Source organism: Geospiza fortis, unplaced genomic scaffold (genome assembly GCF_000277835.1).
Source record: "Geospiza fortis unplaced genomic scaffold, GeoFor_1.0 scaffold16, whole genome shotgun sequence".
Classification (NCBI taxonomy): domain Eukaryota; kingdom Metazoa; phylum Chordata; class Aves; order Passeriformes; family Thraupidae; genus Geospiza; species Geospiza fortis.
Window position 1 is genome coordinate 1886337 of NW_005054302.1, and position 26761 is coordinate 1913097.

General features: G+C 37.5%; 1 protein-coding gene across 1 annotated transcript in view; it reads left to right on the top strand.

The window, feature by feature from the left end:
- The window catches only part of MTMR6 (myotubularin related protein 6), a 27577-nt gene extending 816 nt beyond the window's left edge, over positions 1-26761 (top strand). Inside the window, exons 2-14 of the mRNA XM_005417779.2 lie at positions 3734-3896; positions 5780-5942; positions 6849-7006; positions 7707-7835; positions 8872-9006; positions 10120-10252; positions 14844-14953; positions 16006-16131; positions 17329-17378; positions 18175-18375; positions 18905-19039; positions 19119-19245; positions 21037-26761. Of these exons, the coding sequence (XP_005417836.1) occupies positions 3734-3896; positions 5780-5942; positions 6849-7006; positions 7707-7835; positions 8872-9006; positions 10120-10252; positions 14844-14953; positions 16006-16131; positions 17329-17378; positions 18175-18375; positions 18905-19039; positions 19119-19245; positions 21037-21297 (1891 nt within the window). The 3' untranslated portion in view covers positions 21298-26761. The remainder of the gene's footprint in view (positions 1-3733; positions 3897-5779; positions 5943-6848; positions 7007-7706; positions 7836-8871; positions 9007-10119; positions 10253-14843; positions 14954-16005; positions 16132-17328; positions 17379-18174; positions 18376-18904; positions 19040-19118; positions 19246-21036) is intronic.

The window sequence follows — 26761 nt, forward strand, 5'->3', positions numbered from 1 at the left end:
TGGTGCCGCCCCGCGAGGGGCTCTGGAGCGGCCCGGGCCGCTGGAAGGGGTGGAGGGCTCTGAGCGTGCTGCTCCAGTGTAGCCTCGTGTCTGTAATAAAGGGAAGACGCTAAAAATCCCGGTGTAGGGGGTTTTGTGGTGGAGTGGGGAACGGGATAAGAGAGCTGGGAGGGGATTGCAGTTGTCTTGTGTGTTCTGGCTATGGTTCCGTGCAGCTTTTTCCAGTTTTGGAGGCAAATCTGTTGTGAAAACAACGGATTTGTTTTCCCCATTTTGAATATTCCAGTGTGCTTGTTAAATACGCAGGCCGTCAGTGCTTGTGTAATGTGTTAGGCTATTAAAAATATGTCAGCTAAGCTGTAGCTGACATTTTGGACTTCTGTGACTTTTATTTCCTATTATTAGTGTGTTAGTCTTATTTGTATAATGAAGATGCAAAAGGAAGGTCTCTCTTGTTGTGGCTAATTTTAAAGTGAGCTTTTAAGCCCCAGCTTCTATAGAATTAAATTTCTAACAGTACTTTTCTCACCTTGCTTATCATCCCTGACTGCAAAGGTTGCTGAAAAGACTTCCCCTGTCTGTTGGGTCCTGGGAATTGTGATTAATTCCTGAACCTGGTAGTCTGACTTTAAAGTTGATTTACAGATATCTTTAGAAAAGCAGCATTCATAGTTCGTGTCCCAGTACGAGATTCCCAGCCAATAATTACATAAAGGAAAGGGCTTTTAAATTTTTTGAGTAATAACTTATATAACTTCCATAAAAATGTGTATAGCTGCTTTTATTTTTCATATACCTGTGCATATGTGAGACAGAAAGAAGGTCTTTGGTGAAACTACCATTAGTGACACTTTATTAGTATGAAATTAGATGCGCTTTATTAGTGCATCATGCTGACAGATTTGAGATAAAGTTTCTTTATCAACTGTTTATTTACAAACATGAAAGTCCTTGTTTAGAAATTTAATATTGTATTCTTACAGTCAGTAGCTGATTCCAAAATGAAAGCAAGACTAAGAAACAATGAGTCTTGATGATCAGAGTACCTGTTTAAGTTTCAGACCTGAAATTGACACTAGAAAGGCTGCAGGTTGCTGACTTCTTTGCATCTGCAGGTGATTGTATTTCTGCATTGTGTTTTTGGGGCCCTGCTGGGGAAAAAAATACTTCATGTAACAATAGAACTGAATAGAGAAACGAGCTCTGAACACAATATGTAAGATACAAGACTTACTACTTGAAGCGTTTATTTTTGTAATTAATACAAAAAATTATACATTCTCAAAAAAGCAGTGTCATGGTAAGAAATAGTGCAATATTTCTTTTGTTACAGCTGTGTTGCTCGCTTAGCTTTTTGCAAGCTGTTGGTTTATCGAATATCTAGGTAGATTAAAATGTGTATAGGCAAGCATTAGAGGTGTAGGAAGCAAGAAAAGTAAGGTACCTGCACTGTGGGTCTTGAAGATTCACTTTGTGTGTAGGTTCAAGTTGGATCTCATGCCAGCTGTTCTGAGACATCCCTGCTTTTTCTAATCTGACAGCATTCCTGTTTTTTCAGTTTAGTTGTCATAGTGAAATAAACTTGAAAAAAGAGTGCAGTCTTGCACAAATTAACTGCTGTGCAGGACAGCTGTTATCCCCAGGAGAAGGTGATGGAATAGGTTTTGTAGCTCCTCCAACTTCAGTTTGCTGGAATGTTGAAATTAAAATTTCTTTACAACTGTCCACGCAGCTATCTGAAATTGAGTGTAGCTTTTTGTGAAATTAAATTGTCCAACAGATTTTATGTTGAATAAGGAAGTGAGGTCAACTTAAAAATCACTTCTGAGAGTTTTATGTTTAAGTAGCAACAAATGATCAAATTCAGTTTATTAAATGTGGTGGTGAAGTAAAGAATATGTGTTTTTTCAATGAATCTTGATAGTATCCTTGAGGATGTTTTAAAGCAAAATGTGGTAGAAAAGCTGAAAATCCTTCAATCAAACCTGTTTGCATATTTGAAGTCAAATGTGTATTAGTGAAAATACTGCTGGACTTTTTCTCCTGGATATGGAAAGTTTTGCTTAGTTTGACTGCTAAATCAAATCAAATAGCAAAAGGAAAAAGTGTATCATAAGCTGAATACCCATTTGATCTGGTTTGAGTCAAGTTTAAATGAATGTGTCATCTGTGGAGGCTGAATCTAACCCAGTTGTCTTTAAGAAAAGTTTATCTGTGACTTGGCTTTCAGAATTCTTGTAGACTTTACCTAGCTAAGTGGAAGTTGGAGCACTAATGCCTGTCCTCATCTAATGTAGAAATACAGCTTTGAGGGAAGCTGCCTTATTACATGGAGGAGAAGGAAACCTCACATGTCAGGATTTTGTGGGTTGAGTTACTGGAGCAAAGCTGGGGCAGTTTCTGTGCACTTCTCAATTTGCTGGGGAGGTGCAGTGCCAGGTACTGGAGCAATTTTTGCTGCAGATCTGCCCAGTATGGATTCTGTGTTTTGGCTGTGGTGTATTCACTTACACTGCTCTAAACCTGAGGACTTGGTGGTTTCAGCATAATGTATTTTGATGTACTGATGCATTTAATTTCCAAATTTTTTGCTTTCTAAACTGAAATCTGTAATATTATCATAGTGCAGACTTCTAATATATATTTATATTTCCTTCATTCTGTTTTGTATTCATTGTTGTTTTTTCAACTTTTGAAAGCAAAATTAGGCCTTTCTTGATTGTAAGAAATACTTGATTTTTTTTTTCTGTTTTGTATGTGCTTTTAGTAGGTAAATACATCTGTACATAGGAGTTAAAAATTTCTTAACATCAGCACAGTAGATGTGGGTTCTCCTTGTCGCCTCCTCTGGGTGCTGGTCTTGCTGGTGTGGAAGTTTTTGGAGTTCTGCCATGCATTTAATGGTAGCACAGAGCTTTAACTTGGCATTAATGAGGCAGTGCTGCCAAGAAATAGAGGAATGTGTGGAGATAAGCCATTTGCCAACTCGTTTCCTGTTCTTGCACGCAAAGAATCATGTAATGCTTGTTTCAAATAGAGCACTCTGTGGAACCCAGAGTTAGGAGGAGCAGATAAAATACAGGCTATCTAGAAATAGTTATTATTTTGAAATATTTTCCATAGGGTTGAGATAACAATGTTGATAGAATACCAGAAGGAGTTGTTGGCCCTTGCGAGGCTCAAGCATGAATTATCTGCTTCAAATGCCAGCACAGTCCTTGAATTTCTAGGAGTTTTTTTGTAATTATTAGTATAATGCTTACATTTCATAAAGAATGTATTTTGACTATGAGGCAAGGTTATAATAATACTGATTTTTGGAGCTGGGGAATTTATAAAAGACAGTACATAGCTAAAATGGAAGTCAGAAGAGCATAATCTTTATGGTATTGAGTGTGCAGACAGCTAATAAAGCATGTTGCTGAGATCAGCTGTTAATTCAGTGCTGGCATCTTGATACCAGGAAACTGTTAGTGTGTGTTTGCTGTGTTTTGGGGAAGCAGCCTAAAAGCTTAGTAATTATTAATTCTTATTTTAGAAAAAACTGAAACAAAAAAAAAGCTCAATGCTTTTGTATTGAAACAGGATATTTGAGCTAGTTGGTCTCAAAGCTTGTGACCACTCTAGTTTGACCTGAATAGCCTTGTGTGTGCTGCATTATGTTTCCTTCCATTTTCAGAATTACTGCACCAACTGACAAAGCCTTTGCTAAGTTGTAATTTAAATTCTGCAGAAATTCAAACTTAACTTTTATTCCCCCCTCCCCTTTTTTGTTACAGGTAGAGCAAGTGAAATTACTGGATAGGTTCAGCACGAGCAATAAGTCACTGACGGGAACTCTGTACCTTACAGCAACTCATCTGTTATTCATAGATTCAAACCAGAGAGAGACCTGGGTAAGGATAATGAATGCTTGTGGCTCAAAGGCATGGGTCCTCCACATACATTTCTTCTTCCTGAGCTAAGGTTGCATTTGTTTACTAAAATGTTCTTAGCTGTTCTTTCTACTCTCCTCCTTCGTGGTATCATAATAAGTTAATAATTCACAGGTTATGCTGTTGCGTGACGCTGCTGCAGTTGAAATCAGGTCATGTTGAAATTTTGACTTTTCCTCAAGCTGCTGTAATTTCTTCTGTAGCTTTCACTTGTATTTCTGAATGCATGTGTGGTGGTTTTCTTTAAATAACTTACATGATAATTCTGAGGCAGGAGTGGGAGACTGATACATAGGTTAAACATCAGGTTTAAAATTTCAGAGTTAACTTAGCTTGTAATTAGATTCTGTCTAGGTTAAATGAGATAGCAAGAATCCTAAGATCTTAGGTTTGGGGAATATGGAAGATAACATGCACTTTTTTAGAGCAGTGAGCAGCTGTTTCTTCACAAGTATTCATGTCTGGAATAAAGGGTTTCAGATGGGGCTGCAGCTTCTCGTTGACCAGTACCAGTGTTGTGCAATCAAAGCTGGCTAATACAGTATTTCCCATTAGTTTTTTTGCTTACTGCCCTGGTGGCACACATATGGACATCAAGCTGTGGCTCCCATTGGAGTCCAGCCACCTGAATTGAGCAAGTGCCTTAACTCTTCCATCCTCCAGGATGAAATAGCATCTCCCTGGCTGTTGTTAATTTTTTTTCCTGTAGGTGTATTTTCCTTGATTACCCTTAATCCTGTATCCTGGTTATCTAAGTGCCTCATGGTGCTTTCAAGAAAATTCATTTTTCTATTATTTGTTCTTGGATACAAGGTACACCTTTGTACAAACCAAACTGTTACCCTTTCATGCAAAATGGGTTTTTGGGGACAGCATGATTCAGAAGCATTACTTGCTTGTGTCTCCCTATGCACTGCATTAAGTGGTTTCATTTTGGGGAAATTGAACCCATACTCCAAGTACTGCATTTCTGATGATAATGCAAGTACCAGGTATAATCATCATAATGTCTTCAAGGTAGTCTCTTTGTAAAAGCATATTTGGCAGCATAGTTTTCAGTTGTCAGTCAAATTCTGATCAAAGTTTAGGAGGATTTGATTGCTTCAGTGAGGTAATTGAAATTCTGTCAAGAGCATCTTGTTCAGTTGAGGTAATGTATCTGTGCCTTTCTTCCCAGAGTTGAACAGCTGTTACTTTCTATGTATTTACCTAAATCTTGTGTAGATTTGCCACACATAATAAATCTTCGGAGGACTTCTGTATGTCCATTGCTGTGACGGTCCTGTTAAAGTGGTCATAAACATTTAGCTGAGAAACTGTAATGTTTATCTAATACAGTAGGTAATATAGGAGATGTTTTTCTTATCTTTGTTCTATCTGTACCTGTTAAATACTGGAATTTTGAAATCTTCAGTACATTGAATTATTTTCCCTTGCTTCCTTTATTTTGTTTGAAAATTCTGAAGTATGTTTCTGTGGATCATTAAAAAATATAGATACTCTGTCTGTATAATGCCTAATGAGATATAAGCCTATCAGTTAACAAAGTTAAAGGAAAGCTGAACAACTACAGTGGAGTTTTACATCTTAGTTTTGCACTTAGAGGGACACTTCAAAATGACAGAGGAGAGTAACAAAAGTTTTATACATTTAGTATCCTGATCAAAATGGCATTCTTGGATTTCTGCTTCTAAATGTATTTCTTTTTATAACTGGCTGACAAAATTAGTCAAAATCCATATTCAGCATTGTTTAGTGTGCTGTCTTGCATCTGCTGATCTAAGTACTATGCTATTCTTATTTTTCCTCAGCCTGCTTACTCTGTGAGTTTTTGTATGTCACAGATACTACATCATCACATTGCTGCGGTGGAAAAACTTCCTTTGACTACTTCTGGCTGCCCCCTTGTCATCCAGTGCAAGAACTTCAGGACAGTTCATTTTGTTGTACCCAGAGAGAGAGATTGTCATGACATTTATAATTCTTTGCTTCAGCTCTCAAGAACAGGTAATTCTTGTAGCTGTAAAAGACTTTGCAGTATATGCATGGATAACAAGCTGGGGTGTGTGTGTGTAAACCAATTATCTTCTATTTATTTTTTTTAAACATTATATAAAGTCTCACGTGGGTTTGGTATATAAATAGGTTTTTTGATTAAATATTAATCTGCATAAATTTCAGAAGCTGCATTGTCTGGCTTTTGTATGTCACTGATGTTCCTTAACAGAATGAGAAATCTCTGTGTGTTTTGTTGTATTTCTAGTGGTGTTCCTGTAACTGTGAATATAAATGTGTATAGTCTCTCTTAATTGTGTGTTCCATGTATTAAAAATCCACTAAGCAAATCAGTGGTTACTAATTTAATGCAGTTTCAAAAATAAAGCTGAAATTTTGTTCTAGAATAACATTACCAGTTCAGCTTTACAAGAGACTTCTGTCAGTACAGTCTTTTGCATTTTCTGCTTTGTGTTTAGAACAGTGCAAAATGTCATCTGTCATAAGTAAATAGCCTACTAGGAAAAATAAAGGTTTTGAAAGCTTTTATTTTAAGGAAAACTTTAAAACTTCCCTTTTTTAAGATCAGTAGATGTAAATTTTAGTTCTTGTCTCCCAAAATTGTTTGTTCTTTCAGATCCTGTGAAGTCTTTTAATAATTTTGCCTTTTGCCTTAAGTTTGTCAGTCTTCATTTTGTGACCCTTATGGCTTTAGAAACATCTGTTCTGAAATAGGTCAAGCACACTCAGGAAAACTTTCATAACCTACTTCTGACTAGGTATCTGTAATTATCAGTTAACTGTAGGATAGTTGCAGAATAGATATTTCAGGCATGTCAGGTATCTATTATTTAGTCTTGCTTCTGTGAATCTTGAAGCCTGAGACTTTCTCTCCATTACATATTCTTTACCTTTTAGCAAAATACGAAGACCTATATGCCTTTTCTTATAATCCAAAACAAAATGAATCTGAGCAAGTCAAAGGTTGGCAGCTTATTGATCTAGCAGAAGAATATAAGAGAATGGGAGTGCCAAATGATTACTGGCAGTTGTCTGATGCAAATCGTGATTACAAGGTAAGTGTTGTAATGGAAGCATGTTCTGCTCTGCATCTGTTTCTGGTGAGGCCTATAGAAAACAGCTTACTGCCAAATCACTTGGCTTGCTATATAAGCAAAAACTTGTAGGTAGACAGAGTTAACTCCTTAATCAGTGTGCAATCTCACAGCTTCCTGATTGAAGGTTTTCCCAAGGCCTCATTGAGAAAGCATGTGTGCATGGATGCGTGGGTTCTTTGGGATTGTTTCGAGAGATGCTTACCTGTTTGAAGCCCAGCCCCACTGATTCTGGTGCTCTGCAGCTTTGTGATCTCTCTCTCAACTGAGCAGGATTCTACTTCAGCATTTTGCAGTGCTGGTTGTGGTGGTGTGGCCAATTCTGAGATTAGATTTCATCTTAATTTGTAGTCTGCAAGTATTAAAAATGAGGTAAATAATTTCAGTATTTTATTTGAAACACATTTTACTGGAGAGTTGCAGTCTCTAGAGTGAATGATGGTATGGTGATATTTGGCTGTGTAACTTGGATACCAGTTTGTACTACTTTCATCCATGGCTTGTCTCCTTTGAGTTGTTTACATTTGTATAAAGAAACATGGTAGTGTTTATCTTTTGTGTCTTAATTCACCTTACATCTTTCAAATTGAATACGATATAAAACTAGGTTAGGCTTTGTGTCTTGCCTATAAAATCCTTTCTGTGTATCTGTGTCTTTCAGATTTGTGAAACTTATCCTAGAGAACTTTATGTTCCCAGAACTGCAAGCAAGCCCATAATTGTTGGTAGCTCCAAGTTCAGAAGCAAAGGAAGATTCCCAGTGTTGTCATATTACCATAAAAATAAAGAGGTATAGTGTGACTTCCTTTTGCTGTAAAAGTGCAGAAAAGTATTTCTCAACACTTGACAGTAGTTCAAGGGTTGGTGAGGAGGTTCAAGTACAGTCACTTGTATGGCAAGGGTGTGACTCAGGATAACCCTGAATACAGCTGACAGGAGTGGTGCCTAACAGGATGCGGAGTAAGCCTAGCCGGTTTAAAATAAATCCTTAAGTAATCAGTTGACTCTACTGAAGTTTTCAGAATCTAACATTAAGGTAACTGAGGATAGCTTTCTCTTATGGGATCTGTCTTCCTTGATACATCAGGAATAAAATATGTTAGGTCAAAATGGTAGGAAAAGAACCCCTAACAGATAAACCAACAAAATAAAAACATTGGTTCTTCAAGGAGTTATTTGCAAGGTAAAAAAACTCTACAGGGTGGGAAATAAGATTTTGCAGTGGGTGGTGTAAAGCAGCATGTACCTGTCTCAGCTGTAGAAGGAGTGTACTGTCACCTTGCTGAGTTAAATAATTTTTCTGATGGATGTGATAACATTCAGATGGATTTGAACATAATTATGTCATTATTTGAATATTTGAAGATGTACCTGATACCTTCTGAAATACAACATATCATTGAAATTACATTACAAAAATTACATTAGATGATAACAAGTTGCACTTGCAATAATAAAATCATGTCTGCATTAGTAAAACCACACATAATTAATTCTGTATTAAGGGAGTAGCTTGCTTTCCTAAAGTATAATTTTTCCAGTCTGTACTTTTGTGAGTTTTTATGTCAATTATGTAAACAGATACCTTGCCCATAAAGATAAACCTGAAAAACTGTTTTGATGAATATTTAGATTTAAGTTGTAGCTACTGTGTTTCAGGGTTTCCAAGGAATGTGCTAAAAAGTTGGAACACCTGAACTTTATTCAGTTTGCTGGTGCTGTCTGCTGAATGAAACAATTTGTTTCAGTGTCTTTGGAGATTTTGCTAAGTACTTCAAGTACAGGTATTAAAGTGATGCTGATTTGTTCTTTGTTGTTTCTGGCAGGCTGCAATTTGCAGATGCAGTCAACCTCTCTCAGGTTTCAGTGCCAGGTGCCTGGAAGATGAACACATGTTGCAAGCCATCAGTAAAGCAAATCCTTCAAATCGCTACATGTACGTCATGGACACCAGGCCCAAGGTACATACTTCTGGTGCTGCACGCAAGCCTCTCCTCCTGAATATTAGAGTGCAGGGATACAATGTAATTCTGAAAAATTTGGAGCCAAGTACGAATCCATCATGAGCAAAAATGTAAAAATGAGGTTATGCCTCTCTGTTCTGGTGTTTCGATTACTTGTTTTTTTAAAGAAGGTTTAAGGTTCAGCTGGAACCTTAAACCAGTCAGCTAGAATGCTCTGAATATACTGCTACACTTTGAGAGGGGCATTTAAAAATATACTTAAATCATAGTTAAGAAGTGAACAGTTGAGTGGGATCCAGATAATTTTGATTGTTTGAAATGAAATTCAGGAAATGGTGTGCTGTGATGTGGTTTCTTTTGGAATGGGAGAGTACTATGTTCTGTGTAAATGATCTGTACAAACTGTCGCAAAAGTGAGGAAGTGGAGGAAGTTCTGTTTTGGCATTTTGAGGTCATCATAGAATGACTTGAGTTAGAAGAAGTCTTAAACATCATCTCCAACCTCTGATAAGGTTGTTCAGAGCTCTGTCCAATCTGACTTCGAACACTTCCAGGATCCACAGCTTCTCTGGGCAATGTTTTCCAGTGCCTCACCATCATACTTCATCACTGTCTCATTAAACTGAATTCTGTTATTTATGTTAATACCTGTTACAATGTGTGCCTGATTCTCACTCTTTAGACCCATCTTCAAATCTTTCAATTAGTATTAATTTCCCTCAAGTGTCTGAACACAGAAGCTGAAAATGTCCAGGTCTTACTCTCGCCTTTGTAGGTGAGAAGTTTGTAGTGCCTTTACTCAGAAGTATTTGGACACAAAGGCTTATTAGTTAGGAATCTGGATAAGAGAATGGGAATTACTAAATGCATTATTCAGATATGTCAACTCCAAATGTAGACTAATTTTTTTTTAATATCGATTTACTGTCCTTTTCTTATACTTCAGTGCTTTCAAGCTGATTTGCCACTAACTATATTAGAATCTGTTTATACTATGTGCTCTTGTGGTTTTTTTCCCAATGTGTTCAATTGAAATTGCTTGACTTGTTTCTTAATTTGATTTTTTTGTTCCAATAATGTTTTTCAGTGTTTTTATTTTTCTCTTTCTAGCTTAATGCAATGGCTAACAGAGCTGCTGGGAAGGGCTATGAGAATGAAGACAACTACTCAAACATTAGGTTCCAGTTTGTTGGCATTGAAAATATTCATGTAATGAGATCTAGCTTGCAGAAACTCCTGGAAGGTATGTTTTAACTGTACTAAAATAGCGTATTTGAACACAGGGTGTTTTTCTGACGTCTTTAATAATAGATTACACAAACTGCATTGGCATTTCTATAGTTTGTTCCAGCTCTGTATTTAGTACCAGTTTGATGTGCTTTGTGGTAATGAATTACCTTAAACCTCAACCTTCAAACTGTAAATCCAGCTGAATGGAGTTATTTTGAGAAAATTGAATGGCAAATATGTCTTCAGTGAGCTTAGTTAGTGTGTCAGTGAGAGACTCCTGTGTTTTCCAAGTGTGCGCCTGTAGATACATTTTCATTTACAGAATATCAGTTCTCTAAGGGGCACTTTGTTCCACAGAATTCACAGTGAGCATATGGTCTGTACAAAATTTGAGCTCTTTGATTTGGTGAGCCACTTGTCTGCTTGTAGGTGTTTGTAGAGAGGGGAACAAGGGGAAATGTGAGCCACTTCACCATACCACTGCCTGCCTCCTGGTGGGGAAAATGGAGAGGCAGAACTGTGTTCATATTTCTGTTAATATTTTTTAGGTAGACAGCTGAGAGAAAATTTAAGACATTTTGTGGATTCTGAGATTAGAATACAGTGGCAGAAGTGAGGCTTCCACAGCTGACACACAAAACATGTGTAAGTGCTTGGCTTCTGGAATTATGGAAGTATTTCCAAAGACAGAGAAGGCTTACACTAGTATGGAAGTCTGTTTTGGTCAAGACATGCTGTTACATTAATCAAGAAATCTTACAGACTAGTGGTGTAATCTTTATTTTCATTCATCCTGCTGCTAACCTATTCTTCAGGCACTGTGCATGGAATCCTGCTGAGCTTTGATAATATGGATCTTTCTGGTTATTCCTGCATGTTTTTCCTAAAGGAAAGATGAGAAGCATGATCATGAGCTTGAGCTTTTAGATTTGTCATAATCCCCTTTTCTCTTACTAATATGTTCAATTTTAAGAAACTAGCTAATAAAACTTGGTTGTTTTATTTTTTTAAGAGGCCTGCTCCTGTGTAATAATGTCTGATGCAGAAGTGTGTGCATCACACAGTTAAGTTTCACAGACTTCATATTCCTTCCATTTGAGTTGGCATCCAACCAGCAATACTTACTAAATATGTGGCTGTAACTTTATTTAAAGATATTGAATATGTTTTAATTTTTCCTTGTGTGAAGAATTGGTTTGTTTAAACACTGTTGAACAAAATAATGAGTAATCTCTATTGTTTGTTTTCCACATAAGTTTTTTTGGTAAATGAATACAGTTGTTTTACCTCTGTTCAGTCTGTATGATTTCTTAGAGTTTTGCTGAATGCCACTTTAGAAGTAGGAGCACCTTCAGGGGTAGAAAGGACCCTTAAAATTTAGGAATGTCTGCAATAATTTACTCTTCAGCCCCTTGTAGAAATGTGCTGTCAATGGGATGATGAGGGAGAAAATGCCATGAAAATGGTTCACAACTTAAAATGAGGAAAATGCCATTTAGCTTCTGTGTACTGATTTCCCCTGAGTGTGCTGAACTGAATGTTCTCAAATCAGAGCGTGATACCAATGATGCTGTTTGTTCAAGCACCACTGTGACTGGGACTGCCCTCAGTTGTTTGGGCTTTTTCTAACAAACAACTGTTACTCATTGTTTGGTGTGTGTCCTGCTTCTTGGCTCTGTGTCTGTCTGCCTGATTTCCTTCAGAATCTGAAAATTCCACTGGCAAGCCGAACGTGAGACAAAATCCTTCCCAAAATCCTTTTGTAATGGGACTACACCATGGAGCATGCTAGGGGGGTTTACAGTGTAGTCTTCATTTTGGATTCAGCTGCATGGATATCTTGCATGCAGCGGTTCAAAACTTTTCTAAAATAGTTTTCTTCAGCATGAACATGATGACTGTATTGATGAGCAGACTACAACACTCATGGGAGAAACTTCACATAGACTAAATTGGTAGCTGTGACACTAAATACAAAGTTCAGTTTTTATATATTTAAATTTAAATGTTACATAACAGAAAGGCTTGAACTCTGATAAGCAAAAGGGTTTTGGGTATGTCAAGAGGGAGCATTTCTGCAGAAAATGTTTGGGGAAAAGGCTCAACGGATGTTGCAATCTGTTACATATATTTTGATGGTGGAAGTGTGTAAACTGAGGAGGTTTTGTGAGTTATGTAAAGTTTTCTGTATAGGGCAAGGGATTATCTAGGTTTTTTTATTTGTTAAAAAAACCCCTGCCTGCAACCTGCTATGCTTCACTCTGCAGGGCTAGTCACCTCCTGAACTGCTGTCTGAGGCTTTGCTAGTAGTGTGAATAATGACAATCAAGCAAGGGAACATTGAGGTTTTGGGGCTCATGTGAATGTAGGGTTTACGTTTTTTATGGTGGGGTCCATATAGGCAGAACTATCTTGAATCCTATTTATTGTGAAGTAGCTGAATTATCTGACTAGTACTATAAATGGTACCATAAATCATCTTTCACCTTTTAAAAGACCATAAGGAACTGGAAAATAACTCTTTTTTCAGCATATAAGACTTGGACCAGTACCAATACATTTGATTTCATCACCAATTAGTATAAAAATGCCTGTGTTAATTCACAGAAATGGAAGGTGACTATTGGGACTCAACGTATGTGTTCCTATCTCTGCCTTGGTTTATAAAAACGTAGAAATCTAGCTCGGGAATTACTAGTTGTGAAATATTTTTGCCAAGCTGCAAATTCTGATCAAAAGCTGATTTTGACAGCAGTATCTGGGTAAAAACAAACTGAGGGGTGGAAGCCTGTTTATTTTCTAGCTGGAAAGCTTGTGCTGTAAACCATAAGTTACAGAATATGTAGGTGTGCTGCCATACCTCTAGACATGGTTTTGTCTGTCCAGTCCCTTCTCTGCAGATGTTTGAATTTCCTGATACTTGACTATTTTCAGTTTCTTTCCTTTACCACAGAGTGGTGGACGTGGACTGTGTATGGAACTGTTGTGACTGATCAAGTGTATGGAACCACTGGTATAGAGAGTGACTTGGTCCTTTTAGCTAGCTCACATTCTCATCTATTTTCTCCATGTGCCAGATCTTTTGGAAGCAGAACTCTTGCTTAATGGTGCCCTTCAAAGACAGGGGAAAGCTAGCTTGCTTTTACTTCTTTTACTGATGTTACGGACTAACCTTTAAAAGTAGGTCTTCTGTCCTGGGGTTTCTTGATGTTCTGTTACCTCATTGTGCTGTGGTTTGCTAATTACTTTTGTGGATGATGAAGATCTGTGGGTTTTAAAAAAGGTGCTGCAATACTTATTTGGAAGTCTGACATTCTTCTAGTATTCAGCAGCGCCTGGCACTACGAATCTTCCTGAGCAGTGGGGAGTGTACCAAAACTTGCTTGACTGAGAGCTGAGAAACATCTAGTGCAGATACAGGAAAGCTCTTGGAGGCAAGATTTAAGTTTATAGCCCTCCTTACATCAAGGGACTTGACTGAATATGAAGCTGCATCACAGAATTATTTAGTGAATTTTGTTCTCTGCTTTTGCTGCTGACTCACTTCCTTACATGGCCAGAGATGAAGATGATTTTGCAGCTGTTGTATCCCTACTGCTGATTTTCATCTACAGATCCTTTTTATTTTCATTTGGGGCCCAGTGCTTTAGAATCATTAAATCATTTAGGTTGAAAAAGACTTCTAAGATCATCAAACCTAGCTGTTACCTGTAGTGGAAAGTAGGCTTCCACTGTGGAAGAAGCAGGTATTTTTGTAGCTAGCAGCCTTGGGTGTCTTGTCTTAGAATTACATATAGCTGAAATTACGTTAGCAGATTTTTTTAATTCCAGAAATTTGTCATGTTTGAATAGTAAGGTAATTGTGTGAGTTACTATTCAAAATTGAACAAGAAACAGGTTATCTGTCTTACGTGTTAATTGGTTCTATGTGAGGACCTTTCAATCTACCTCTGCATCTCTTGCTGCTACACTGCAAAGCATCTTTCCTTAATTTGCATTCGTCCTTGCTCTCTGAATTGACATTGTTGTTTCAGGATCCAAGTATATTAGGAAAGAATGGTAGAGATCAGCCAGAAATGTAGTGTGTCAAGTGTGAAGGTAGACAAAATTTAAGTGGATTTCATTCACCCCTGTGTTCTTGTACTGCATTTACTTTATTCTCCTGAGCAGGGTGGAGGTGACAAAACTCTGGCAGTGTGACTCCTCTGAACTGTCTATATTGTCTGGATGCAGCTGCTTCCCTACTACTCATACTAATTAAGTATTTCCAGTGAGCTTTTGGCATTTGCATTGCCTTACATGGTGACAAGAGTAAGGCTTCCTGGTGTGGATAACCAGTGTATTTACTTGGAATGTTATTTTGTCAAAAAAACACAAAGACTCTTGCAGCTCATGGTTATATAGTTCTGCAGAGTTGAATTCTGACTGGAGAACATTTTGTAGTACTCCTCCCTTAGCCATTTGATTAGAAATCTTTCAGGAAACCACCATTCAACTTAGAACATAGGGGATTAGATACAACATGAAATTATTTCTTCTTTCTCCATTGCAGGGTGTAGGTAGCTACAACTGCTTAAGGCTTTTTATCTCTTGGTTTCTTTCAGTCAGTGGCACAAGGGGTTTGTCTGTCAATGACTTTTTGTCTGGCCTGGAGAGTTCTGGATGGCTGCGTCACATCAAAGCTGTGTTGGATGCTGCTGTCTTCCTAGCCAAGGTAACTTGCATGCTGCTTCTTTCTTTGGTGGGAAGTTGACTTCCTACCAGAAAAATTATGCTTAATATTATGTAATGCGCAAAATTCTGCGGCTGAGCTTTTTGGAGATAGGTGTTTAGTATATATACCAGTACATCTATTATGCTGGTTAAAGTATTATATGTTTTTTTATGATTGGAGATGTTAAACATTCCAGCCAACGTTCTGGGATTTTTTGAACGCCGTTTGCTTATCTTGTTGGGAGACAAAGGGATTCTTATGCTTCCTGGTTCTCTAGGTATTTTTGAAAAGTGTAACCAATTTGGTCGTGGATGGAACAAACTATTACTTAGTGTACTCTGAAAAGTTGAACTGGGGCAGTAATTGTAGAGCAGCCAAGGTGGCTATGCTGACTTCATTTGGCAAGGAAATAGGATTCTGTGAATAATTCAGATGAAGACTTGCCTTTGCCAAGCACTTAGGAAGCCAAGCGCTTGATCTGATGGTAGTGGGTAAAGAAAAAACCTGGATCTTTGTTTTTGCTGGGTGAAATAACAAGGAGTTATCTCAGTTAAAAGTGGGTGATTGTCCTAATGATGACCCTCAAAAATATCTGAGCCAACAGGAGCTGAAGCTAATGAGCATTTCCTAGGCCTTTACTTTTATGTAGCATAATGATGAACAAGTGGTATCTTTAATGATGAGTTGATGTAATTTGGGTTTTTTCTAATCTGTACTCAGTAATGTATAATCCAATTATTGTTCAGTTTTCTTGTAAATTTAGTTTTATAAGGGGGAGAGAGAGAACTGAGAACCCCTGTAGAAGTTAGTTTATACAGAAGTGGTAGTGGAATTTCTTTTCTTTTCAAGGAGTTTTCTATACTTCTATGGAGACAAGTTCATACTTTCTGATACTATTAAATCTTTTCCTCATAGTAAACATTTTTCTAGGTTTGTTAAATAAGATGGCCTATGGTATGATTTGGAAATAAATAGAGATTTTTAAAATTTATTTACTAGTTTTTGACTTCTGTCTAGAAAAGAACATTGATTAAGAAACAACTGTTTTGCAGGCAATAGCAGTTGAGAGTGCAAGTGTATTGGTACACTGTTCAGATGGCTGGGATAGGACTTCCCAAGTTTGTTCCCTTGGAGCTCTCTTGCTAGATTCCTATTACAGAACAATCAAAGGATTCATGGTAAGCAGACCATTGCAATGCTGAGTTGTTCCTTGGTAAAGAAGGGCTGTAAAATGTTTGAGTGTGAAAGGGAGCAAACGTACTGATTTTTTTTTTTAGTTTAAAGTGTAAAATGAGAGTTGCAGTATTTTGATAAATACTTCATACAGATATGCTTTGCTACTTGAAAAAAAATCTTTAAAATCTGAAAAATTGAAATACAAATAGCAAATTGATTTAGTCACCCTGCAGAAATGTTGCAATGGTTGCCTTTTGCATCCCAGCAAGTCCCTTATCTACAACATAGAAGGATTCCAAAGTGCTTATGTGAGGGGGTGCACATACTAAATTACAGCAGCTCTGTGTTGCTGTAAAAACACATTTTTGTCTGTCTCCAAAACAACATTTTTAAAATCTGAAAATGATAATTCCTCCAGTGGTAGAGACTTAAAGATGTCTAAGCAATCTAAATTTCTTCATATTTTTATATTGAGAGAAGAATTTCATTACAATTATTCCAAATTTTAGACTAGGAAAATCAACAGTGTTCTGCAATGACAAGGCAAGGTGTTATGGGAACTCCTCAAGGAAGAAACTAGTTCAATGTATTGTTAAGATCTAACTGCCACAAATATTACAAGCACTGAAAGTGAAGTTGAGGAAGAATTAGAAGAGCATTAATTTGTTGTGAATAGTGAGAACCTTTAGGGAAGTAATTTAATCTTTTTGGGTTTTGATTAATCCTTGCTTTGTGACAGTCCTTTGTTCATTTTGGTGCTTGATAGTGTGACCAAAGCGACCATAAAAGAAGATAGTGTTGATATGAGCAAACTTACTGTTATAAATGTTAGAAAGAATATATTATGTGGTTTTATGTAAATTATGATAGCAGGCATGCAGTACTAACATTTTTCTTATTCTTTGCCATAGAAAGTTAATAACCTACTAGTGAAGTCATGCAACATTTTTCTTAAAATTATCAGTTACCTGATTAGCAAGTTGCTTAACTTTTTACTAGTTTTTTACAAATGTATTTTGAGAATCTTGTGAAAAGCTTCCAAGAAAATAAAGAAGTTACAGAGTGATAAATAGTTGTTTCTATTGTAACTTACTTGACTCAGATTTAAAGTATAATATATTGGTAACCTGTGGGGTTAGTACTGTAGGTGTAAGATTGAGTAATATTTTACATGAGATTTTGGGTTTTTTGCCCTCTAGGTCCTGATAGAGAAAGACTGGATCTCCTTTGGGCACAAGTTCTCTGACAGGTAGTTCACTCCTCTGATGTAGTAAAGTGTATACAGCAAACTGAGCTAAGTATTCTTAAACAAAAGACAGCTTGTAAATGTTGCATTTCTGGCCACACTGCACCAGTTCAGCAATGAGTAAGCTGTTTTCAGTACACAAGGCACTTCTCCTGCCGCCTACAGTGTATTGGAGTTTATACCTATTGGATAATTGATTTATATTGCAGATGTAAATTTTTAGTGCTACTGGTGCTTTACTTGCAGAACTTGATGACTGCAGCAAGGTCTGCACCAATGTATAGACAGTGCCAAATCTAAAGCTATGTCCCAGCTATTTAGGCAATATGAAGCACATAGTTTTGATATCTTTAAAGATAACTTTGCATTTATGTTTACTTTGATGGTGAAGTCACACCTACCTTTAGAAGTCCTGTATGTTAAGAGTTCTGTTTTTTGCTTGATCTGTCTGTCATCAGCTATGACAATAGCCTTGCTGCTATTTACTGCTTATTAATTTGCTTTAGCTGGTAGACTCCATATGTTGACTGTGACAGTATTAGACACAAAGGTATTTAACTGTCTTATGTTGCTATTTTGTACTTAATATAGATGTGTGATTACTTATAAGTCAGAAAAACAGGTCAAATATAGACTTATTTCTATTCAAAAATTGCCCCAGTTCTTGAAGTTAGGTGCTCAATTTCCAAATCAAAGCTAGCATCAAATCAAGGTGCTGTGATTTAAAAACAATTGCAGCTGAGACTTTCTTGATTTCTTACTTAAAGCAGTTTCAGTCTGTTTGTGGAATCTTTTTCAGATGTTGTCAATTGGATGGTGATCCGAAAGAGATCTCGCCAGTGTTCACCCAGTTTTTAGAAAGTGTGTGGAATCTGACCGAGCAGTTTCCACAAGCCTTTGAGTTCAATGAAGCTTTCCTCCTTCAAATCCATGAACATGTCCATTCTTGCCAGTTTGGTAACTTCCTTGGAAACTGTCAGAAAGAGCGAGAAGAGCTAAAGTAAGCAGGCACATTGTAATGTGTCTTTTGTTTGTTCTGGCTGACTAAGTACTTCCGTGAATCTTCTTCATTTTAGACTCTGAGTAGAGGAAGGATTGGTAGTACTGAAACCTATGTTGAACTTCATCAGGGAAGAAGGCTGAAGACAGCCTTTCTAATTCTGGTAGAAAATCTTTTTCACAGGGAAAGTTAAGGTTTTCCTGCTCATCTGGGGGTTTTTTGTTTGGTTTTTTTTTCCCTCTAAAAGTAGGTAAGCTTAAGTTAGGAGATATCATGTCATTTCCTCTCCCAGCCTTTTTTAGGTAACCTTACAATTCTTGCCTGTTCAAGAGTACTCATTTAGAAGTGTTAGTAAAATATCTTTAATGCATTTAGCTGGAAAACTTCTGTGACATTTTTATCAGTTCCTCTTGCATTGTATTTTAAATGTATTTGTTTCAAGTAGGCAAAACTTGCACATCATAAGCAGTTATCTTCTGCTTGTTTGCTTGCAGTCAGTGTGTTGACCTCTGACTCTTTTTGTTTTAAGACTAAAAGAGAAGACCTATTCCTTATGGCCATTCCTGTTGGCTGAACAGAAGAAATACCAGAATCCTCTGTATAATCCAGACTTTTCTCCAGAACTAACGCTTTTGGAGCCTAATACAGTATCATTCAATTTTAAGTAAGTTTAAATAAGATACATTATCTTTTCTTCAGCTCTGTCATTATCTTGCATACCTAAAACTGTGTATTTTGTGCAGGTTTTGGAGAAATATGTATCATCAATTTGATCGAAGTATGCATCCCAGGCAGTCTGTGTTCAACCTCATCATGAGTACAAGTGAGCAAAATAAACAACTGGAGGAAGACATTAAAGAACTGGAAGCTGTAAGTATTACAAAATAAGTGTGTGCCCTTGTGACCTGTTCTTCAGATTATAGTTGTTGCAGTGCTGCTGTTTTTCACTTGAATGTCACCACTGTATGGCCTAGCACTTAACTCTGTGGGATGGTGACTTGGACTTTCACTGCTTGTTTCTATGATGAGTGCTCTAAGGCACTATTTATTCTGCTTTATTAATGAGCTCTGTTATGTAAAAGTGCTACTATCAAAGCCTTACTGAAGGCAAGTTTCACAGAAGCTTAGCTTGCATTAAAATATTTTGGATAACAAGGTATCCATGTAGCTACAGCTGTGTTGCTAAAGTAAGGAGACTGAAAATGTTTTATTTCTATTATAGCTACTAAAATGGAAGCAGTAAGTATTGTCCTTCTTTTAACTTCAAGGTTTAGGTTAAACTTAAAGTTTAACCTAACTTTAATATGTAGGTGCATGCTGTTGTAAGTCATCATAATTATGGGTCATGTACATTGTATTGGTTTTCTGAAGACAGGGCTTAATCCAGAGATCAGATGTCTATAATTGACTTGTAGGTGGTGCAGTAAACAGCCAGGAAAGGCTGATTGATACTTCTGTTACAGTCAGTTAACATGCTGAAACCTCAGAATAATGCCTTTCAAGGAATGCACAAGTCTTCTGATAATCAGTTTTAGTACTTGTGTGTGGACAGAAATGGTAACGCAGCTCCTGTATATTATGTTGAGGGGGGGAAGTACAGCTTTTCTAGGAGGAAAGATTTTATTAGACTGATCCTACTGTAAAGTAATGAATGCAGGTCACTTAATCTAATACTGTTTCAAATCTTAATTTTATATTTAAAAAATTTTATACAATTGAAGCAGCAAGGTGAAGAAAATTCAAAAAGCAATCTAAAGAATAAGCAAGAGAGAAAGTAAAGTCTCAGCTTTGAATTTTCTAGAACCTCATTCCAAGATGTTAACTTCACCTGAGCTTACATTTGTCACTTGAGAGATCATGAGATGTAGTTGTTTGAAATCCTGATGTCGATTTTGCTACTGCTGTTTCCATCTATAAAAAGTTGATGCCAAGAAACACCAGTCTTCTGGATTTAGTCTCAAAATACAAACAGATCAACAAAGAAATCTGTTCAGTTAACTAGTGTAACCTCCCAGTTAGTGGGTGAGTGAGTTTGAATTAAAAACAAAAATGAAACAAGCAAACAACCTAAACCATGTAACTGAAAAATCCCTTCATCCTAATCTTTCCTATTCTCTTGCTCATGCTGGCAGGATATATCCTTTTCTCCTTTCCTGTGTTTTAGATGACATTTTTTAGACTATTCATGCATTTGAACAAACTGTATTGGCATTTTTTAGATCTAAAGGAAAAGTCTTTTAAATGGTTTTTAGGAAAGATAGAAGGGCTTTAGATATCAAGCTGCTTTGTCACTAAGAGACTCATGGTCTTTAAGAGATTGCAAGATCCCTGCTTGCTACAGTGCCAGGGTCTGTCTTCCTCTGCTTCTACTCCAGAAAGTATTTCCATCTTGATAGCAACCAAACAAGGGGCAAGCCTGGAATAACCTCTCCTTCTCTGGGGATATTAATAGGCATTCTTTGTCTTCTGCCCTTCTGCAAATTTTAAGCCAACAGTGCTTGTAGCATCAGCTGTAAACTGTGGGGAAGAAGCTAGGATATGTAACAGAGTTCCGCAGACACTGAGTTGGCCAGCAAAAGAAGGGGCTATGTTTCCTTTAAAATCACAGTATCATCTGTAAAGAGCCATGCCCGCTGTTAGTAACTGTTCATTGTGTTTCAGAAAATAAAGCAGAGAAACGGACGGTCAGATGTGGTCCTTGTGAAGGAACAGGAGCAGACGGCTCCTCCTGCCCCCGTGGCACTGAAATCCCCTCCGTGCTTCCAGAAGGAGCAGCCGCCGGTGCCGGTGAACGACGCCGTGCGAACCATAGAGGGCAGCAACACAGCAGACAATCGCTACAGCGAACTCGTGTCCGAGTTCTCCAAAGCCGAGCCTGCCGTTGTCAGCTTGGAATACGGAGTGGCCAGGATGACCTGCTAATTGACATCTGGCACTGTGTTCTTCTAGACTGATTAAATGGAGAGATGGGCCATTTTCAGGATGGGTCTGTGCTGCATGACCAAAGCACGATTTGTATATCAGCAAGTTTTGTTAATGTAGACTAGAACAGCATGCTAGTTGTCAGGTGTTTGCTGTTCTTTTAAGGGGGGGGGAAAAAAGATGTAGTTGTCTTTTTGAAAGAAATAAGGGGCATTTGGTAAGTAGTGACTGAAAATCAAGGAATGTTATGTCTTTGGACTGAGGTCAGTTTGCACTAAATTGATTTAAATAGTAATATTATTTTATTCAGTATAGGAAACCACAGATGGTCTTTCACAAATTGATTTTATTTGGACAAGAAAACTTGAACTTTCTATTTTAGGGACTGAGGCTACATGTATATATCTCACATGAATACGTATTCCCTTACTTAGTGTCACCCAGTACTAACTTTCAGTGTATTAAGTGCCATGGAAAGGTATGACATATTTCAAATCATAAATAGTTGGCCTTAAAACTGTCAGATCAATGATTTTGTCCTTTACTACTGCAGTCTACCTGGCTCTGTTTACATTGTATTTGCTCAAATTTTTATATCCTTAAAACAGGACTGAAGATAAAGAATGAAGCATGCCTAAGCTGGCACAGCCTTTCAGCAAATAGCTGTATGAATGTCAACTTATCACTTGAGACTGTGTTTTTTCTTCCATTTGCTCTGTTGTTTAAAATATAATAGATTGACCTGATTTTCCTCTCTGGCAGCTCAGTAGATTGAGCATCATTAAAGCTGCAGGTTGTCTGCACATTAAACCTTAAGTGTTTTGATTTGTGGCAAGCTATTTAGGTGTAAAATAAGGTATGCCGCATAAGAGAAAAAAACTGGCCAATAACTGAATAATCAGGTTAATTCAGATTGTTTACAGATTGTGTGCTGTGCAGTTGTTCAAGGTGCAAGAATGCAATCAAAACTTTTGGAAAAAGTTGTTCCCAAGTTAACAAAAGTCACATGTCTGAAGCTAATGAGAAACTGAGTGCTTCCTAAATGTTTATTAGAAGAAAACTTCGGTTATTTGTGAAAACCCTTCTCATCTTGTAAAAACTTGCCCAACCTGTGCATATTTAAAGTAATTGTAGTATCTGGAGATTTTTATGTGTTTGGAGACAGGACAAAAACTACTTCTAGCAGGATGCAGTAGAGATCATGGAACATAAGAAAAATGGGGGAAATTCGCAGTTGTGTGCTTAACTATATGTATCTGTAATTTTCTGATACGGGAGAAGGTTTTCTGAAATTTGTCTCACAATAGATTTTCTGAGCAGGTAAGAGAATTAGGAAGAAAAATACTGGTGCCCAGTTCTTAAATAGAGGTATGAATTATAAGTTTGAGTGTTAAGATCCCTAATTATGTTAGATTAATGCTACTAATAATTTCCGTCTTGATTTAAATAATTTTTGGTTTCAAAGGAAAATAATTTCATTCTCATCCTAATCCCTGAAGTGTGTTTTGTCACAATTACTGGTGTGCACAATTTGACATAATTTGGCAGCATTTCCCTCTGCACCATATTGGATCCAGGACTCTTAGCAAGGCCAGTATAGGTCAAGATCAAGGTGCACTTGTGGGGCTGTCTGGGAAAAACCGTCTGTGACTCTTGTATTTGGCTAGTAATTCACCCATTTCACTAACTGATTTTTGAGACATAAGTATTTTATTTTCAAAGATATAAACATAGTGTCACATTTAAAATATATTATCCACTTACTTAAATACTTTTAGAATGTCTCCACTACAGGTTTTGATAGTTTCATGTTTGCACAAGTGGTGCCTTACAGGGTTGCAGCAAGAGAGATTTTTGTGCCTTGTTATTTTTTGTCTCCCCTTCTCCCTCACCTTCTGTATTAAATTTGTTCGGTGGTTTTCCTTTGTAAAAACATGTTGTATATTAAGCTTGTATTATATCACAGTAGTGAAACAAACTTACTGCTGACAATATAGGTGTTACCAAGTACCAAGTGTACTTGTTTTAATATTTAGCTGCTTTGGTGTGCCATGTACACTTTTCCTATTTATTGTTTAGAGTTTATAGACTCAGAAGATTATATTAAGGTTTTTTGCAAATATTGTTGTATGTTGTTTTTACTTTAACAGCCATCTGAGTGCCCCTGTATACAAGGGTTTTGGAGAGAAGATCTGTTCCCTGTCAGTACTGTTACTTGGAGTTTTTTTCAGTCTTCAGGTCCTTTTTATTGGCAGAATTCACTTCTTAGGGAAAGGAACTGGAATGTGTTTTTATTTTAAATCATGGTGGCATGTTAAGTCACCTTTAAAATGCCATAAAACTGCTCAGGCACTGAGCTTGTTTCTTGATCAAAAAATACAATACTTCCTGATCTGGAGTAAATATTTTACTTCAGTTAATATGTAAATAGAGTTTTATAAGGCTGTTTTGTAGAGCAACCACTTTGTAAGGTTCAGGTAGCCCTGCCAGCTCAACCCCCAGGGTCACCAGTGAGGAAGGTTCCTGCAGAGAGGCATCTGTCTCTTCTCATTTGCTGTTAGGCCTAAGCCAAAACTACGCAAAGCACATGGGACCTATGGTGCAGTGAATAGATGGTAGTCAAGTGAGCTCCAACAGAAAGCTTGGCAGGATGGCCAGGACTCAGCACAGTGGGACTGTTCTGTGCCCTTCAAGAAGGATTAAAAACAAGATCAAGTAAGTTGACTGTAAAATTGTGACAGAAGCCTAGGAACAGAAAGAATTTGAATTCTAATTTCAGTGGATGAGCTTTTTCTTCATCATGAATATGCTATTCCAGGAGCAGTTACATACTGAAAGGCACCTCATACAGATCAAAATAATGTGCAGAACTCTCTTTCAGGCTGTGACATCAGTTTGTGGTTGGTATGCTCACCAGTTGATTGGGAATATAATATCCCAGACAGAAAGTTGGTACATTTGATTCTGCTCCATAGGTTGCAAGACTTTGGCACCTGTCAGTTCTGTTTGTCTTAAGGAAGTCTCTCTCCTTAGGTGAAGTTTTTGGGTTTCTACATTCTGTGCTGTGCTTTATCTTTTTTCTTTTAATGAACCAAGCTGATCGTCTCACCTGAGAAAACTGATTTAACTTTTGTACTCCGGGCAATTTAAAATATTTATTTCATTACTACCAAAAGAGTTGGGCTTATTTTTTGGGAGGCTTGCTAGTGTCATAAGGTATTCTTCAATACAATTTTAAGAATCCAACTGTTCTGTTTTGTAGGGCGCCTGCCAAATCGACAGACTAGAAATTAATTAGGCAACACTGAACTGAGCCTGTGCATTTTCTACACATGTCCAATTACTAGTGACCTAAATCTAGGGCAGAAGCCTGAAGTCTGGAGAGTCCTTTTAGAGAACTGGAACTGCAGTCCTTCCATAAAACCACACATCCCTGTGTGGACCAAATGCCCTGATAGAATGGCTTTGCAGAGGGAAAACTAGCACAAATCAATCTGCGACAGTTTTATGTGTCTCCTCCTCAGGGTAAGCACAGTGGAGAATGCTTTGCTGGGAAAGGTGATGTGTTCTTCCTCTCTAGTTGCTGTTTTCCTGAGGCCTTTTTATAACGTAGCACATCAGCAAATCTCTGAGAACTTGCTCCTCCCGTTCTGGTAACCCGAGCACAAAACTGGCTGCACAGCTGGGCTGAAGTGGGGCTGGGGTAGCTTGGCTTGACTACTGTCCTCTTAAGGAAGTGATATAAATAATACAAGGAAACTCAATGTTAAAATAGCACAGGGCACATGCTGTCAACATCTGTTCTTTAGAGTGCTGCCCTGCTCTGGAGCAAGTGTGACTGGCATAAGGGCCTCTCGTAAGCATGATTGCTTTCTAGTTAGTTTAAAGATAATCTGATTTCAAACTAGATCATCCCCCCAGTGGTATTTATAGATCTTTAGGTCAGAACTTAAAGGTTGCTCTTAAAACTCCTGTTTATTTGCTAATAGTTTTAAACCTGTGGCTGATCATAGGCTAAGTGTACTGGTTGTGAAACCTATATTAACCTTTAGGATTAAATCTTTAGATTGAAGTCTGCTTGGACTTGCTTTCACCATTTATGCCACACTTTCCTCCTAGCGTTGCTTATTGTGGTGCTTGACATCAGTCAGATGTAATGGGCTTCTTAATGCTCTGGATGTTTCAATAACCTAAGAGACTGTGGCTTTGTTCCACTGCTCTGAAGGCTCACATCAGCCTCAGTGGACAGTGTGAGTGAACTCATGCTTGCTCTAGCTAGCTTGACCTGCCTCCATGTTAAATAACATTGAAAATCAGCACAGCATTATCACTCAGTGGTGCAGCTTCTGTACGCACAATAGGCTTAAGGAAAGGGATGTCGATGGGGACCTGTGTCACAGCATGTAGCAAGGAACAGGACACTGCAGGGCTATGACTCATAAAGTAGAAGCAGTAAAGCTGTTCTGATGTCCAGCAGCAGCTCAGGGACTTGAGGTGGAAGGTTAGAGGCATACTGCTTCTGAGATCACTTTCCAGGTCCCAGAGAATGTAGTGACCTGGTCTGTTAAACACTTATTGCTGAGCAGTTCTTTACTGGCATCGAGGAGCAGAAAATGTATATGGATCTGTGTTTCTTAATCTACTGGCTTCACGTAATAATGTCCTGATGGTGACGTTGAAATTGGAGCACAATATCTTGTTTATTCTTGTTTGTATTTTAACTCTAGAGGTCAGTTGCATACTGTTTATAACTAAGTGGGATTATAGTTTTGGCACACACTGTTTTCCATGTTAATGATGAGCACGTACGCATCTTGTGCTTTGTATCTCTGCATATATTTCTGAGTGCTTTTCTTGCAAGCAGGCAGCCTTGGTGAAGTCCCATGATGCTGCTCCACCAAGCATTCCTCATTACCTAGCACTACAGATTGCTTTCCTTGCTCTGTCTTACTATTGCTCTTCAGCCTTACAGTTTATCTTTACAGCTGTCTGTTGACAATGTCCCTTGACAAGCATCTATCCATTGAAGAAAATGGGTTCCGCATTTTTCTGTCTCTCAGGGATTTTTACCCCTGAACTAGTGAACTTGAAAAATAGTGCTTACTCTCCCTTTTGGGGCTTCTGAGTGCCTATTGACTTCCACAGTTGGTTTGGTTACACATTTTAAATTCAGATGTGGCTATTTTAAATAAAGAAGTTAAAAACTTAGTAAAAAAATAGATGTGGCAAAGGGAAAGAGAATTTTTCATTGTAAAATATCTGGAAAGACTGGCTGTTTCACTAACATTTATTGCTCTATGTAATGCTTTCTGTAAAAGTCATTTATCTGTGTACTGGGATCATGCTTAATGTATATTCCTGAAGAAACTTTAGCAAATGGAATTTTGTAAAAAGTATTTTATTTGTATGTGTTTTCAAAATCCATAAGGCTTAAAATAAAGTGATCTTAATATTGCCAATCTAA